Below are 17,438 nucleotides of genomic sequence, written 5' to 3'. Positions count from 1 at the left end.
GTACGTCAGGCTGAAGGACATCACGTCTGACACAGTGGTCAGCAGCACAGGAGCACCACAGGGAACTGTGCTGTCCCCTCTTCTCTTCACCCTGTACACCTCTGACTTCTGCTACAACTCTGAATTATGCCACATTCAGAAGTTTGCAGACGACACAGCCATCATGGGGTGTATCTGGGATGATCAGGAAGAGGAGTACAGAAGTCTGGTGAGGAACTTTGTCGCATGGAGTCACACAAACCACCTGCAACTCAACACCTCAAAGACTAAGGAACTGGTTGTGGACTTCGGGAGGTCTAGAGCAGGTCCACTGCCGGTTCAGATAGAGGGGGAGGAGGTGGAGGTGGTCAACAAGTACAAGTACCTCGGGCTGTGGGTGGACAATAAACTGGACTGGTCATGCAACACAGAGCACCTGTATAAAAAAGCCCAAAGCCGACTGTACTTCCTCAGGAGGCTGAGGTCTTTTAACATCTGCAGGAAGCTCCTGAGGATGTTTTACCAGTCGGTGGTTGCTGGAGTACTTTTCTATGCTGTGGTGTGCTGGGGGAGCAGCACAGCAAAGAAGGACTCATCCAGGCTGGAGAAACTGATCAGGAGGGCTAGCTCTGTGGTCGGCATGAAGCTGGACACTCTGGAACAGTGGCGCGGCTGCCCCTCTGTTGGTCTTCCATGGTCTCTTGTGTTCTGGGGGCCTCTGGATGTCTGGAGTTTTGATCTCCTCCATACCTGCTTCACACCCTGGAGGACGGGGCTGTGGCCCCCCCACACTCCCTAGCAGATCATTACATGGAGAAACCTTTGGAATGCAAGCATGCTGATCCACACAGGTATGCACACATGGGTATTCACAGACGCGGACTAAAGCTTTCTTGGCTGCTGCCTCAAAGCACACTGTGCGCTGTCTATCTTGCGTGCTGCACAATATCGTTTATTACTTAGTAAATACTGATATCTATGACTAGCTAGTTTATTGTGATGGTGCTTTGTTTTCTCTATTATTATGTTGCTCTTTGTTGTTTGCTGTCTCCTCTGTTTGTTTGTTTGTTTGTTTGTTTGTTTTTTCTCCATACAGGTGACCCAGGAGTTTTTTTTTTGTTTTTTTGGTAACGATCTGCTAGAGGGTGTGGGGGGGCCACAGCCCCGTCCTTTATGGTATCAAGCAGGTATGGAGGAGATCAAAACTCCAGACATCCAGAGGCCCCCAGAACACAAGAGACCATGGAAGACCAACAGAAGGGCAGCCGCGCCACTGTCCCAGTAAGAGCTGAGGAGAGTCCCAGATGAGGGCTCGCCCAGCAGCCGCGGAGCAGAAGTCAGGGGGAGTTGCAGTGACGCGCCCGTGAGCTCCGCCGGCCCCCAGCTGCGCCTGAGTGACCGAGCCCTAGGCCGAGAGGCCGGGGGCACCCCACCTCCAAAGGGGCCCGAGCGAGCCCCAGGCCCCAGGCCCCGACAAGCGGCCGCCAAGGAGTGAGCCGGTGTGCACCCGGACGCCCACCCCCAGACACAAAGAACCACCAACACACCGACACCTGAGGGAGTCCGCCACCGGCAGGGGAAGTGGTGGTGGGTGGAGATAGGCCTCCAAACCTTGGAGGGCCTGAGGTGTCCCCAGAGAGGTGGCGTCTGATACCCAACCTGACATATACTTTGGCAGCATTTTTAAATTTCTCTTTGTATTTTTTCTTTCTTTTACTAGTGAAGAGATGTAGAGTGAACAGTTATACAGTCTAAATATCCCATATGGGTCGTGTGAAATGGTGTTTTCAGTTTCATTCAGTTGAAGTAAGGAACGTTGAATATTTCTAAGTGTGCTGTTTTGAACCAACATGTCACAGTATGATCAGTGCTGTAATTTTTGACAGTCACTGTATCAATGTTATTTTTGCATCTCTTGAATAAAGGTTTTGACCTGCAAGTGCTAATTTCTTTAGTTATTGGGGTAAAATGGGTAATGTTAATAGGAAGGTGTTTGCCAATTCAGTAACCTAATTTAATGTTAATGGAAACTAACATTATCTCAAATTGTTTAGTTATAATTGTTGTTTAACTGAATCTTGATTTTTGATCTTGATTTGTTCTTTCCCAACATTTTTCAAAAGAAACAGTCTAATTTCTTTGCTGTGATTGATTCCAGAGAACACGGAAGAACTGACATTATTTAACTGTTGATTTATGTAGATTCAGTGGAGGAGTAATGTCAGTTTAATTCTTTACCTACTGTCAATGCAGTGAAATTAGACATTTTGTTTTGAAAGGTTACTGGTGGATGCCAGCAACCATCTTGGAAGAGAACAATATAATCTGTTATTAGGCCTCCATTTGAAAATTGTGTATTTGATACTAGAATATAATAGGTATATAATAAGCTGAGGCCTTGACTAGTAGAACGTCATGTTGGTGTTTAACAACACATGAGCCAACATCAGACTCCGAGCGCTACGATGCTAAAGATCAGAAGATCCAGTGTGACATCATCGTTACCTGGCAACAGCAGCCCTCATCTGACTTTATTGGAGGATATTTACACCAGCAACACGGTTTAGTTTGATATGACGGATTAACAACATGCGCTGTGATATCCAGTTCATCTGTAATAGATACAGGATCTAATCAGTCAGCAGATATCTGATCAGCTTATTTATAATTATACTAGAAACAAATACAACTGTGTTGGTGATTCATGCAAACTTGCATATCAGCCTTTGAAGGTTTTGTAGTATTGAGAACAAAGAGGTTGTGTTAGGGCTGAAAAGCCCGACTTGTTCTCCTCTGCAGGTCATCAAATGCACCACAGAAGTTTGTATTTGCACAGCCTGTATATGTTTGATGGCTTTATTATTCTCTGTTCAAAGACAGTAAATATGGAAAATGTCTCATGTAGAATCAGCTTCATTTAAAATGACTGCAAACATTTAGAGAACATGTGCTGCTGTTTGTCCTACATTTCAACACTGAATGAACCCTGAAAACATGATGGCAGCTGGCAGGTTGGAGTTCACATGAAATATCGGCTGTATGAAGACTGGAAATATAGATGATACAAACATGCAGCCAAACATTTGTGGACATGAATAAACTATCTGATCCAAAAAGCAGGAAGTGACACAGCTAGAAAGCGTGTAACAGCTGAAGTCAAATGTAATGCAGAGTTGAATCTGCACTTGGATCCATCTGTGAAAGGTCCACATGTAGGGATCACATGAGTCCTGATGTTTGTCAGTCAGCTTGATAACTCCATCTACTGTGGCTACATATACTGGGCTGGTAGCTCCACAGTGTTGGAAAGAAACTATTAAATGTGCAAAGTTTAAAATCAGAGGCTCTTCTAACACAGGAGCCATGTTGAGTTTAGATCACAGCCGACCACCGGCAGTCTGAAATGGAATGAAGCCCATTGACAGCCAGCAGGTCTAAACAGGAACGCACCCATTTGTATGTGTGGCAATGATGTGGCTGCAGCTGACACAGGATTGGTTCAAACTAAACATCAGACACATTTCACAGAGTTCACAAATAAACTCACGTTTTTATTTTTGAAGATGATCATAAAGTAGAATTTATGGTCCAGTAGAAACAGCAGGAGGTTTGAGCCCTTCTGATGGCAAGGCAAGGCAAGTTTATTTGTATAGCACAATTCAACAACAAGGTGATTCAAAGTGCTTTACAGAGACATTAGAAACAAGAACAAATAAAAAGCATGATTTAAAATTGATTAAAACAAGCAAACAAACTAACTAATTAACAAACAAACAAACAAAACAGTATATAAAATCAAAACAGATCAGAACAGTAGATAAAATCAGTAGTTAAATGTAAGTTTTGAAATTTAAGCTTAAAAGTGTGGATTTGGTGCTTTATTCAAATGCAGCTGAGAACAGGTGAGTCTTCAACCTGGATTTAAATAAACTGAGTGTTTCAGCTGATCTGAGGCTTTCTGGGAGTTTGTTCCAGATATAAGGAGCATAAAAGCTGAATGCAGCTTCTCCGTGTCTGGTTCTGACTCTGGGAACTGATAAAAGACCGGATCCAGATGACCTGAGTGATCTGGAAGGTTCATACTGGGTCAGGAGGTCACTGATGTATTTTGGTCCTAAACCATTCAGAGCTTTATAGGCCAGCATCAGAACTTTAAAGTCTATCCTCTGACGGATAGGCAGCCAGTGTAAAGACCTCAGAGCTGGACTGATGTGGTCCACTTTTTTGGTCTTAGTGAGGACTCGAGCAGCAGAGTTCTGAATGAGCTGTAGTTGTCTGACTGATTTTTTAGGTAGACCTGTAAAGATGCTGTTACAGTAATCAAGCCTACTAAAGATGAATGCATGGACTAGTTTTTCCAGGTCCTGTTGAGACATCAGATCTTTTATCCTTGATATATTCTTGAGGCGATAGTAAGCTGATTTTGTTATTGTCTTAATGTGTTTTTCTAAGTTTAGGTCTGCATCCATCACTACACCCACATGTCTCGCCTGGTTTGTGGTTTTTAGATGTATAGATTGAAGTTCTCTGGTGACCTGTAATCGTTTTTCTTTGGCGCCAAAGACTATTACCTCAGTTTTGTTTTGTTTAGCTGGAGAAAATTGTACGGGGCCTTGGTCTCCTGGTGACATTGTGATATATATTTGTGTGTCATCTGCATAGCTATGACAGTTTATTTTGTTGTTCTTTATAATCTGTGCCAGTGGGAGCATGTAAATGTTAAACAGAAAGGGTCCCAAGATGGAACCTTGGGGAACTCCACATGTGATACTTGTCTGCTCAGATGTGAAGTTACCTATTGATACAAAGTATTTCCTGTTTTCTAAGTATGTTTTGAACCAGTTTAGTACAGTTCCTGAAAGACCTGTCCAGTTCTCCAGTCGTTTGAGTAATATGTTGTGGTCAACTGTATCAAATGCTGCACTGAGATCCAGTAAGACTAGGACTGACATTTTTCCACTGTCTGTATTCAGACATATGTCATTAAACAGCAGAAACAGGATTTGGAGGAAGATGTTAATAGATTAGAAAGAATTGTACACTGTGAATCAATGCAAGTCTTTCTATATAGACAGATCTGTAATAATCCCCCAGGTAAGTTCCTCTGGGACAGTCACAGATAGAGACACCAATTCTGACATCCTTTGAAAGCCTGACTTTGAATTTTCATCACTCATCATGCACACAGATGTTAATTCTACATATTCCTGGTACTGAACTCTAAATCAATATGAAGAAAATGCTCCTGCTAATCTGCATCTATGTTGATATCAAATCATTTTCCAGCACATGGATAAATCTCTATAAATCTTTCAGTCTGATCAGAATGGGCTCAGTGTTGTTATTGCAGCTCCCTGATGTTTGAAAAGCTAAATGTCCATTTTAAAGTGCTCGTGTGTAGGATTGTGTTTCCTTCCTTTGTGCAGTTCTTACAGTAAACATGTTTGAATGTTTCCTGTTCCCCTGATGCTTCTTCCTGTTGGATAAAATTGGTTTGAATAACATGTTCTTATAGGTTTCAATGAACTTCAAACTGTGATCCACTTACAAAACTGTCTCATTTTATTGGAACGATCCACATTTGCATCCATTCACGGTACATTTGACATCTGAACACGTTTGTACACATGATGAAAGGACAGATGGTGTTTGTGTGTCCTTCTTAAACTTAGTGTGGATGTTTCATCATGTAGAACTACTTAGAACTGTCAGGGTTCCTGGGTCGGTGACCCAGTATTTTCAGTTCACGTTCACTGTTTATCTACTGCCTTTTCCACTTCCTGTTTTATTGTGTTAGCCTTGGTCTGTGTGCATTATGTTCAGTCCTCTTCCCATTATCATTAGTTCATTATGTTCAGCTGTGTACTCACCGGTCTCTCATTATCATCATTATCACCAGTCTGTGTATTTAAGCCCTCTGTTCTACCCATTCAGTGTCGGGTCATTGATGATGTACGCCTGATGTCTATGTCGTCTGTATGTTCAGTCAGTCAGTCAGTCAGTCAGTCCTTTGGTCATTCATTCATTCAGTCAGCCAGCCATTTCCTCCCTCTGTACTGTTTGCTCGCTCCTTCGGCAATAAACATCCACCTTCACCTACCTGCCTGTGAGTCCAGCGTTTGGGTCCTCCTTCTCTCATCCACGACACTACCTCTGACACAATGACCCGACCACGCGTTGTGGACCCAGCGGACTCGGACCTTTTCGAGCGGCAGGACGTAGCGCTCTCCATTTGGGCGGAGAAGCTCAGGTGGAAACAGCGGCTCTTCTCAGAGAGGGAGCACGTCTTTGAGGGGACTCGCCTGGCTCTGGGCGGGCCTCGGAGACGCCGCGGTCCTCCACCTGCTGCCTCACCTGCATCGGAGCATTCGCCGCGGAGAGTGGGCGTCACAGGCCAGGCTTCGGCCGCTCGCTCTTCCGCTGCTCCGCTCCTCGCTCGCCCACCAGCCATTTTACTCACCGGACCTTCAACCTCGCCATGGCACGGTGGCTCCGCCTCCCACCTCGGCTCAATGGAGGCTCCCGTGCCAGAGGCTCGGCTGTGTACCCCGCCCACTGCCTCTTCCCGGAGAAAGCGGCGCACACGTCGCCATAACAAGGACTATTTCCAGCAACTCCCGATGGTGAGCTCCAGTGACTGTTTTTCGCACTCACCATCTGATTATTCACTTAAAACACACAATAGACTCTTTTCTGATTCATGGGATGTTTCCCTCCTAGAGGATGAAGTGGACTGGGAAGATTTTTTCTGCTCTGCTCCCCCAAAGACTGTTCAGTCAAAGACTGTAAATAGTGGTGGCAGAAGGACCAGAATAAATCCAGATAGACCTGTCAGTATCACTCGCCCAGTCATCATTTCCACTCCTGTCAGTCAGCTGACACCCACACCTGTGCCCGCACCCAGGACGAGGGCAGCTGTGACCCCGTATACCTCCACACCCACCTCTGTTCCTCGGGTGGGGGTGACTGGTGTCCAGTAGTGATGGGCAGATGAAGCCTCATGAAGCACTGAAGCTTTTCATCCAATTGGTTCACCCCAACGCGAAGCTTCTTGAAGCTTCATTTGCTCTAGCAGGACACCTACTGGACGTAAAAATATTAGTTGGCATGAATTTGAAGAGTGTGGCATTTTGCACACAGCCTGTAAATGTCAACAACAAAAGGAGTGTGTAAAACACCTATAGTGTAGTGATGCAGTGTACTGTGTATATTTATACTGGCAGTGTGGAAAATGATTATTTGCGGCAAAGTTCGAACCGCTTCATGAACCAGTCACGTGGTACAGCCGGGCAGCGAGGCTTCGGACGTCATCATTTTCAGCTCCTCCCATAAATGAAGCAAGCCTCGATACGCGCTTCGCGGAAACGCCCCCTCCATTACTCGACACACGCTTCGAAGCCCCGATACAGAACGTCACATCACTAGTGTCCAGCCACCTCCCGTGCCTGTCCCAGCACCTAGGCTGAGGGCGGCCAGGATCCGGCCTGACCCCCCTAGAGACTCAGCTGAGGCTCTCCAGCCAGTGCCCTCACGCTCTGGAAGCACGGAAGAGCCAATCAGTCCACCACTTCATCCACCACCTGATCCAGCCTTTCACGCACTAGCTTTATCCCTGGTTAGGCTGGCTGAAGTGTCCCCTGCTCAGGCACCAGCTTTACTAGCCCAGGCTGTAGCTTTATCTCCCTGTCTAGCCCAGTCTGTAGCTCAGCCATCAGCCACACCAACCTCAGCTCCGTCGTCAGCCACGCCTGCCTCTGTTCCTCCCTTAGCATCTCCACTCCAGTCAGTTCCCTCACCTGCTGTTCAGCTTTCCCTCCAGTCAGTTCCCTCACCTGCTGTTCAGCTTTCCCTCCAGTCAGTTCCCTCACCTGCTGTTCAGCTTTCCCTTCAGTCAGTTCACTCACCTGCTGTCCAGTCTCCTGCTGCCCTCCAGTCAGTTCACTCACCTCTAGTCCAGTCACCTCCTGTAGCTCAGTCCCCTCCTGTCCTCCAGTCACCTCCTGTAGCTCAGTCCCCTGTCCAGTCAGTCCAGTCTGCTCCTGTCCCCCAGTCACCTCCTGTAGCTCAGTCCCCTGTCCAGTCAGTCCAGTCGCCTCCTGTTTCCCAGTCGCCTGTCCACCATCCTGTTCGGTTCCCGGACCTGCAGCCACAGCACCCAGAGCCAGCTGTGAGCTCTCCTGCTTCTCAGCCAGGGGTTTCCGCACCCGCTGGCCCGGCCGCTCCTCAGCCAGGGGTTTCCGCACCCGCTGGCCCGGCCTGTCTCCAGCCAGAGGCTTCAACTTCGCCTGGTCAGGCCTCTGCCTCAGCTGCACCCACGCCCGGCCCGGCCTCTGCCTCAGCTGCACCCACGCCCGGCCCGGCCTCTGCCTCAGCTGCACCCACGCCCGGCCTCTGCCTCAGCTGCACCCACGCCCGGCCCGGCCTCTGCATCGCCTTCAACGTCGCCTGGTCTGGCGTCGGCCTCTGCTTCTGCTCCGCCTGGTCCGGCTCCAGCCTCAGAGCCTCCGTCCTCGTCTGGCCCAGCCTCAGAGCCTCCGTCCTCGTCTGGCCCAGCCTCAGAGCCTCCGTCCTCGTCTGGCCCAGCCTCAGAGTCTTCGTCCTCGTCTGGCCCAGCCTCGACTTTGGCTTTTGTTTCACCTGCTGCAGCTCCAGCCTGTGCTTCGCCTGGTCCGGCCCCGTCGTCGCCTGGGCCGGCCTCGTCTGGTCCTGTGCCCACCGGGCCGTGGCCAGCACGCCTAACACTGGAGAGCCGCCGCTGCCTTCCACGCGGTCGGCCCCCTGAACTGCTCCGTCGTCTCCTTCGCCGCCGCCGTTGCCTTCCGCACGGTCGGTCCACCGGAACAGTCTCGTCTCGACCGCCGCAGCCACCTACCGGACCGGCTCAGTGGTCGCTGCTGCCTTCCACGTGGCCGCCCACCTGACCTGTCTCGTCTCGGCCTCGGGCCACGTGGCCACCCACCTGAACTGTCTCTGTGTGGACTCCGTCCCTCCGTCCTGGGCCCCCTCCGCCCGCCCTGTTCTGGTTCTTTTTCTTTTGGCCGTCGGGTGCCGGCCTTTGAAGGGGGGGGGGTACTGTCAGGGTTCCTGGGTCGGTGACCCAGTATTTTCAGTTCACGTTCACTGTTTATCTACTGCCTTTTCCACTTCCTGTTTTATTGTGTTAGCCTTGGTCTGTGTGCATTATGTTCAGTCCTCTTCCCATTATCATTAGTTCATTATGTTCAGCTGTGTACTCACCGTTCTCTCATTATCATCATTATCACCAGTCTGTGTATTTAAGCCCTCTGTTCTACCCATTCAGTGTCGGGTCATTGATGATGTACGTCTGATGTCTATGTCGTCTGTATGTTCAGTCAGTCAGTCCTTTGGTCATTCATTCATTCATTCAGTCAGCCAGCCATTTCCTCCCTCTGTACTGTTTGCTCACTCCTTCGGCAATAAACATCCACCTTCACCTACCTGCCTGTGAGTCCAGCGTTTGGGTCCTCCTTCTCTCATCCACGACACTACCCCTGACAAGAACAAAGTCTTTGGAACATTTGGAGAACACGTTTAGGAAAGTAACATCCTGGTAGAACATTTTCTTAAAGCAGAGCAGAGCTGCAACATGACTGTGAGGATTCAGAAGAATAAAGTCAGAATACTTTATTATTATGAAGACTAAAGTGCGCCTTAATGCTGCCGATGAACACACATGTTCTTTGTGAAAGCATGTGTGAGCACAGCTGACGTGCACCACACTGACCCCACTCGCCCCATTTCTTCATCCACTTCTTGCTCTTGTGCTTGAAATGAGACACAGCAAAAGTCAGAGGCTCTAAAATCCACACAAAGGGGGCTCGTTAGATGAGGATACTGGATGTGATCCATAGAAAACATGGATAATACACCACTTTATTTGAAGCATCTGTAGCACTGCCTCAGCTCTGGATGTTTCCACAGACTCCTCTGTGCACCTAAAGGAAAGGTCAAAGGTCAGCAGCACATGTAGTTGGGACAAGTCTTCAGTCGCACAAACTACACAATCATTTTCCTCCAATGACGACTTTTCACTTGCAGAAATGGTCCTGTGTGATTTCCAGGCTGTGATATAAAAACTAGTTCCTAATGGCAGCGACTCACTCAGTAAACATGTGTTTCCTTCACCAACCTCACACACAGATCCAATAAGATCAGGAAGTGGGCAGTATAGTACAATATGTGTTATTCTGTGCTGCACTGCCCAAACTAAAGATCTGCTGAAGTGTTGGAAATGATCCAGATGTTTATTTTGGACGATACAGCAGAAGATCAGACATGAAAGTGGAGATAACACAGAAGACCTGCAGCAAAGGTCAGAGGTCAGACTGGGCCCTGGATTCAACAATGAGCCAATGATCATCAAGCAGTGACTAAAGCAGAGCCCTGACGTTCTGACATTCATCACACAGTCAGAACAAATGTCTGCTGATGACTTCATCTCATGAAACGACTGATAGATGTCAGTTCATTGATCAGCTGAGCTGCTGATCTTCATCGTCACAGAAACATTCAGCTTGTTTCAATCAGTAAATAACTCCCACTACTCCCAGTTTGAACTGTTCCCACTCAAAGTGCTGTGAGAACAATGATCATTGTAGAACTTCACAAACATCACGTGTTGTTTTCCACATGTAAGATCAGCAAACACACAGAAACTTCCTGTTGCCACACACGGCCTCTAAAATCTCTTCCACGCTTTCTGTCTGAAGTCCACTCTCTGTGTCGGATCCACAGGAAACAACAAGATCTTATTAACATGGTTTTCAATGTGTCTCCTTCCAAAAAGTCCAACCAATGAACAAATGTGTGTATTTGTGGAGGCCGAACAAAAGCATGACACATTTCTCTGTTTCTATAAACTGGAGTCAAACACAAACATGAAGAGTTTCACTGACAGACTCCAAAATGCCCCCACAGTGGATCAAAGGGAAATCCTACAGTGTGGCCAGAGACTCTTAATGGCTCCAACATCAACACATCCACAATGTTGGATCCAGTTCTGCCTCACAGAGTTACTAAGACACACCCTCTGCCAGCATCACAACAGCTCCACCTGCTTCACCTGCCTCCTCAGCATCTGTACACCTGAAGAGAAAAGAAAGGCTCCAACAGCTCAAATCTACAAAGGATTCATGAAGTTTCATCCAACAATAACATGTTTGCCTTCCACAGTGTGCTGTTAGACACCACTGTACCTCTGCCATTTCAAAAAGAGCAGCTTGGGAACATTTTGGCTCCAAACACTTTGTGTTTAAGTTCTTTGTTTTCTTTGTGAAGCCGACAACATCTGGAGCTTTGTGACTCATAGAAACATCATTTTGTTCTTTAGATGACAGCAGATTGGGACTGAATAATCAATCACTATCAAACCAATAAAGACAAACATGCTGATTTTACAGGAACTTTGTTGGAGAAGCTGCAAAGACATGAAACTGGTGGAGATCCCAAACCAGTTGATAGTGCTGGTTATTCCAAATAAAGCTGTTTCCCTTTGAGATGAAATGACTTTGTGTCCTGATATATAATAAAGATGTTGTTGTTTTTGAGCCCCTGTATTAAAAGTAGTTTAAAGTCAGCTTGAGTTTGATGTCTTTATGTCAAAGCTGCTCATGATGTTGAGCTGCTGATGGAATAAAAACAATATAAAAGCATGTAGTCCAGACTTAAATGTAGCCTGTTGTTAGCTGAGGTCCACACACAGTGTTTGACAGTGTAAAGTGTGTGAAAGGGCTGCTGGTGGAGCTCACTAGGATGAGCAGGTGACCATGTGCCACGAGGTGGAGAGCAGCTGGCCTGGCTTTGACCCGGGCCACGCCCCCTTTCTCTCTGCTTTGCTGTCACTTATCTTCACTGCTCTGTCCAATAAAGCTGAAAAAGGCCCCGAATCAAAGAAATCTGCTGCAGCCTCTGAAATGTCTTCTGTTTCCTTCCCGACGGCTTTTTCACCGTCAGCCCATCAGACAGTCCAGCAGCATTTATGATGATGTCATGATGTTGAAGAGGCTGCTACGGTGGCCTCCCATGACCCCCAGCCTCATCACAGCTGAGATGCAGACATTTGAAAACATTCAGCAGACAACTGAATAACAGTCCAACACAACAGTCTGTGTGCAGACACACACTGACCTTTCATATAGTCAAACACAGCTGGTTGAGTCATTTCTCTGTGAGTCTAAAGTGAATCTAGTATTTGAAAGTCCACTTCCTGTATTTGTTGTTGAAGACTTCTTCAGCTTCTTCTCAAGGACATCAGCTGCTTGTTTGGCAGCAGAGGCAGTTAAGAAGCTTCCTGAAAAACACTGAACAGTGAGTTCACTGTGGCATATGACAGATTCAGCTTTCTGTGTGCAAATGTGTCTGTGTCGACCTTTCAAATGCTGTTGAATCCAAAACATCAGCGGCTCCTCGGCTGCTCACTTCATGCACTTCTGTCTGTGTGACAGTCCAATGACATCACAGCTGTTTCCAGCCCCAGTGTCTCAGGACTGGACACCTTTAAACATGTCGAGGATCAAACAGCGTCCAGCTAAACACACATGAAACTATCAGAGCTGACAATCATTCCAATAACATCTAATGGTTCATGTATGTAGACACAGGACTACAAGGAAATGGCTCTCAGCATCTGGCTGTGGGAACACATGAGTCCCTGTTTGTGTTCAGATTGTGTGCATGTTTTAGACGTGTGTCACATGTAGAAACACAACAATCCCACAATGACACACAGATGTGTTTGACACAGCTGTGCAGCTGTAAGTTGTTTCTAATGATTCATTGAAGCTCTTCTAACATTCTGGAGACGATCAGTACATGAATCTGTTCAACACGACAACAATTTGACTTCAGTGTGAACGTTTGCATTAAATAACCTTCTTCATCCAGCTGACAGCATCTTCATCCTATGATGTGAACAGTTCCTCCTGTTGATGACAAACCTCTGACAGGATCTGCTTGAGGAGCTTTTTCATGTGCAGCTCTCTGAGCTCAGGGCTGAGCTGCTGTTTCATCTTTAAGAGCTGCTGCCTCCTCGCCGGACTTGTTCTCCTCTTCTTCTCCTAATGACACCATTTCTGCTTCATATAAAATTCAATAAAGATGCTGACATGTATCTGTAGCAACAACATCATTGAATCTAGAACAACTGGAGCCAAACCAGTGGCTCTGCTGGGATCACTGGTGAGCCAACACTTCCTTGTTGATGCAGATTTCAGGGCTTCCTTTTGCTCCTCCGTTATAACTGTTCTCTCTTCTCAACACATGATGACACAAAGGAATCAGCAGTGACAAAGATGATGCTGAAGAGAAGCACACACTTCACACATATAACAGAGCAGTGCAGTTACACACACCTCTGCTCGACATCAGGCCTCAAACAAAGACACAAAACACTAACTTGACTCTAAACAGAAGAAACGAGCAGCTGTTTCTGTTCTGTGCTTATTTATATTTGACACACATGCTTCTCTTTGTGCAAACACACATCGCACTATAAGGGTAACCTCGCACACAATGATTGGACAGCACAGTGATGATGCTGGGAGATCCTATACGCAGCAACACAGAAACACTGAGAACTTTAAACAATGATGGAAAGTGTTATAAATGACTTGTTGGCCTCTGATCTGTCACAAACAGCTGAAACGTGTCTCTCATGAGTCACATGAAGGTTTTTGACAGAAAGGACAAAAAGTAGCTGCAGTCAGTTTGTGTCATTTTTATATTTATTCATCTGGGAGAAAAATCTGAGGGACATTAAAATGTGTTTTCAACAGAGACAAGAACATGAATATAACAGAACAGGTAAATGAACATGTTTCAAGTAAACAGCTGGACTGATCAGGTCCAAACACAAAGTGATAAACTTGTCAAACAGCTGTCATATCTTTATATAGAAGCTCTTTATAAATGCTGCTCACTGCAGTCTGTTTACTAATAATGTCAAAGTGTTAGAAACACAGAAACATCAGAATGGTCTTTGTTCACAGAAACCTGTCTGGGATCCTTTGTTGTTCTTTTGATGCAGAGTTACATTATAAATATAAAGAGTTATTTCAGAGTCTCATCAGTTTTCCTGCATGTCTTTATTTAACACATCAGCAGGGCTGAAGCTCTCATGTTAAACACACACTGATCTATGGACACGTTCATGTGTTTCTAACAGAACCAGGCTGTTATCAGCCTGCACTAACATTATGTCACACACACTGAATGTAACAGTGACAGTTTACATCATCACACAATCAGCTGTGATTGTTTCACTGTCATCAAACGAGTCAACAGGAAGTAGAATCAATAGAAACCAATCATTTCCTGACAGCATGTCTGATGGAAATAAGTGCAGATTATGTATGAAGTCTAACTGCACACAGTAACTGTGTTACAATAAGGACTTAACAGCGCCCTCTGCTGGAGTGTTTCAGTACTGCGTTAACTAGAATACACCACCTCCTCCTCACACCACCTGCTACAGCTCTACTCTTCTATGACTACAGTCATCCACAGCACTGATGTGAGGTCACATGGTTCATATGTAAGGAGCACAGCTGACCTCAGGTCAGTTTAATGACTGTGAGCAGCAGCTGTGTTATTGTCACTGTGACAGGGAGACACTCTCAGACACAGCGCTCATGTCAGCTTGTTCTCATGTAGGAGGATCAGGAGCTCCATGTTTGTCTTTCTGTTTGAATCATGATGTGTTTGTGCCATCAGAGTCTGTCATGAGTACTCAGGGTTTCACAGCAGCTCTTCTGGATGCTGACGAGGACTCCAACCTCATGTTTCACCTCTCTGAGCTTCTGATGTCTGTGAACACTCGTGTTTCTTCTCTGGGCTCATCTGGACAAAAACACCTTTCTGTGTTTGGCTGCAGCCTCATTCTGACTGACAGGAAGTGTGTTATCCATGAGCTGCACTTCTGTGAGGAAGTTTCCTGCTGTGTTTCCTGTCTGTGGACAAACACGAGTGTTCCAGCTGAGGACTTGGTTCCTTCCACCTGTCCATACAGGACATCACGCTGTCTGCAGCTCTGTAAATGCAGCTCCAGGTCCTTCCACGTGCTGCTCTGTATTTGTGCAGTTTGTAGTGTGTCCTGGGAAACGTAGCACACATGGTGTTCTTCTGCTGTTTCCTCCTTTCACTGAGTGTGAAACACTGACGCTGTGCTGTTGTTCACAGAGGGGAGCTGATTCTAGCTGCAGCTGGACTCTGTCATCTAACTGAATGTGTTGGTGCTGATCACGGGGCTCTGAGGGGGGAGCAGCAGGAGGACTCTGGATGCTGACGTCAGTGTATCTGTGGAAGCTCCCACAGCGTGTCTGTCATTCAATATTGTGCTGTATATTGTATCTATGCAAAGATGAACAGACTGTGTGTTCACTGGTCTCTGTGCTGCAGCTCTGATGTCATCATCACTCCCTCCTCCACCCTCAGCAGTCCCAGCATGCTGCTGTGGTGCACCCCACCCTCACTCTACACCTGAGCCACAGACCACACCCTCCACCTCAATATACACCACAGTTTTCTCTGCTGTGGAAATGAGATCAGGAGGAAATCATCATTATTATTATTTAATAAACGCTCACATTAATGTGGGCTTATTTGTTTCATATTAGAAACATTAGTTGAGTGTTTTTAGTATAAAATGGTCAAAGTCCCTCTTTTTGCTCCTCCCCTCACCTGTGGATGGACGGTGCTGTTACCGTGGTGACAGCTTGGATGTGTTTCAGTCCTGCCTGGTTATCACTGCAGGAATCTTTCACATTTATTACAGGTAATAACTCTGATTTTTCTGTGTATTATGAACCAAATGTATCCTGATACACACAGAGATGGATGAGCAGAGGTTTTTTTTGCAGTTTATGTAGTTACTATGGACTTAATGCACACATATTATTAAAATTAGGGCTATAACAGTTGTATTGATGTATAGCAACTTGAAATGCTCCCACAAATGGCTCCACAGCATGTAAAAATATAACAAAAGCTCTGGCGGACTTGGTTCTGTGGTCAGTCTTAAAGGGTGAAGTTAAACTCTGTAATCTTCACTGTGTCACAGAGTTCAGTGAGTCCCGTTATTCACAGTATCAATCAGATCATCAGAGAACAGCTGATCAGCAATCAGTGGTGCCAACAGCGCCTCCTGTGGTGAGAGGATGCAATAATGCAATGTAGCATTTTTCCACTCAACACTTGCAGTCATGGAAACTGTCTGTTGGATCTGTGTGACGTTGCTTTCTTGGTTAGAGTTCCTCACAAATGTCCAGATGATTCTTCTAATGAGGCGTCGACCATGTTTGCAGCTCTTTGGAAGAAAACGTCGCCCTTTGCCATCCTTACTTTTCTTTGACTTCTTCAAATGCAGCTGAACTCCAGCTGGTATTTTCTTGGACTTTGCAGCTGTTTCTGGTCATCAGTTCATTCCTGCAAACCTCTGAAGCTGAACAACAATGATGCTGCATTGCTGGCTGATCCCAAAAGGTTGATTCTGTTCATCTGGACGTTTTCAGAAACGTTTGCTCACTGATCAGGTGACTTCTTCAGTCTCAGCTGACTGCAGCTTTACAAGCTTACAAACAGCACATTTGCACAATGACTGAAAGCAGCAGCACCTGATATATATGATACTAATATAATACATATACATATATAATCCATACTAATGATGAAGGAACTGAGCTCACAGTCCATTGTTCATTCAGTGAACTACTCAGTTTATTTTGGGCCTCAGAAATGCTCACTCTGTTTGTACATCACTGTCAGCAATAGACTCATTCTGCTGTGTGGACAGGAACACATGTGACATCACTTCCTGTTTGTTTGTGACTGAAGAGGAAGAAGTTTACAAGGAATCATTTAGAAGAGTTTCAAACATCAACTGATTGAATCCATGAATCTGAAAACGTGTTTGTGAGTGAAAGAGACAGACATGTACAGACTGAACTATCTGTTCAACAGTCAGAGTGTTTCTGTAACAGGAGACACTCTTTACACTCCACTCAGCACAGGGACACTGAGGCACCAGGAGGCCAGAGAAACATAAACCCAGGATAAAGAGTTTGAGTGAATGTGGTGTTGAAGGTGTGGAGGTGGATCAGAGTGTCAGAGGAGACTCTGTAGAAGGACAGAGTGCCAGCAGGACAGTCCACATACACTGCTGCTCTGTTAGAGACAGAGGAGGAGGAGGAGGAGGAGGAGATGGATGTTAGTCTGTTATTGTGCCTGACATAACGAGGACCATCATGAGAGCAGCACAGACTCCAGGACTGATCATTGTCTCCAAACTCACAGTCACTGTCTCTTTTCCTTCTGATGCTTCTGTAACTCACTGATATATAAACGCTTCCTCTCCACTCGACCTCCCAGTAACAGCGACCAGTCAGACCATTTCTACACAGCAGCTGTTCCCAAACATCAAATCTGTCTGGATGATCAGGATATGA

At 46.1% G+C, this 17,438-nt stretch overlaps 2 protein-coding genes across 2 annotated transcripts in view; both read right to left on the bottom strand.

The window, feature by feature from the left end:
• The window catches only part of LOC309702180 (protein NLRC3-like), a 121,838-nt gene that overhangs the window by 75,769 nt on the left and 28,631 nt on the right, over nucleotides 1–17,438 (bottom strand). The window lies entirely within an intron of this gene.
• The window catches only part of LOC309702178 (uncharacterized protein), a 240,971-nt gene continuing 240,233 nt past the window's right edge, over nucleotides 16,701–17,438 (bottom strand). Inside the window, exon 13 of the mRNA XM_082526662.1 lies at nucleotides 16,701–17,438. This exon is cut by the window's right edge and continues 95 nt beyond it. Coding sequence (XP_082382788.1) covers nucleotides 16,995–17,438 — 444 coding nt within the window. The 3' untranslated portion in view covers nucleotides 16,701–16,994.

Source organism: Aulonocara stuartgranti, assembly GCF_965226115.1.
Source record: "Aulonocara stuartgranti genome assembly, chromosome: 3".
In the NCBI taxonomy this organism is placed as follows: domain Eukaryota; kingdom Metazoa; phylum Chordata; class Actinopteri; order Cichliformes; family Cichlidae; genus Aulonocara; species Aulonocara stuartgranti.
The sequence above is the reverse complement of the archived record's forward strand: the minus strand, read 5'-3'. Positions and strand labels throughout refer to the sequence as shown.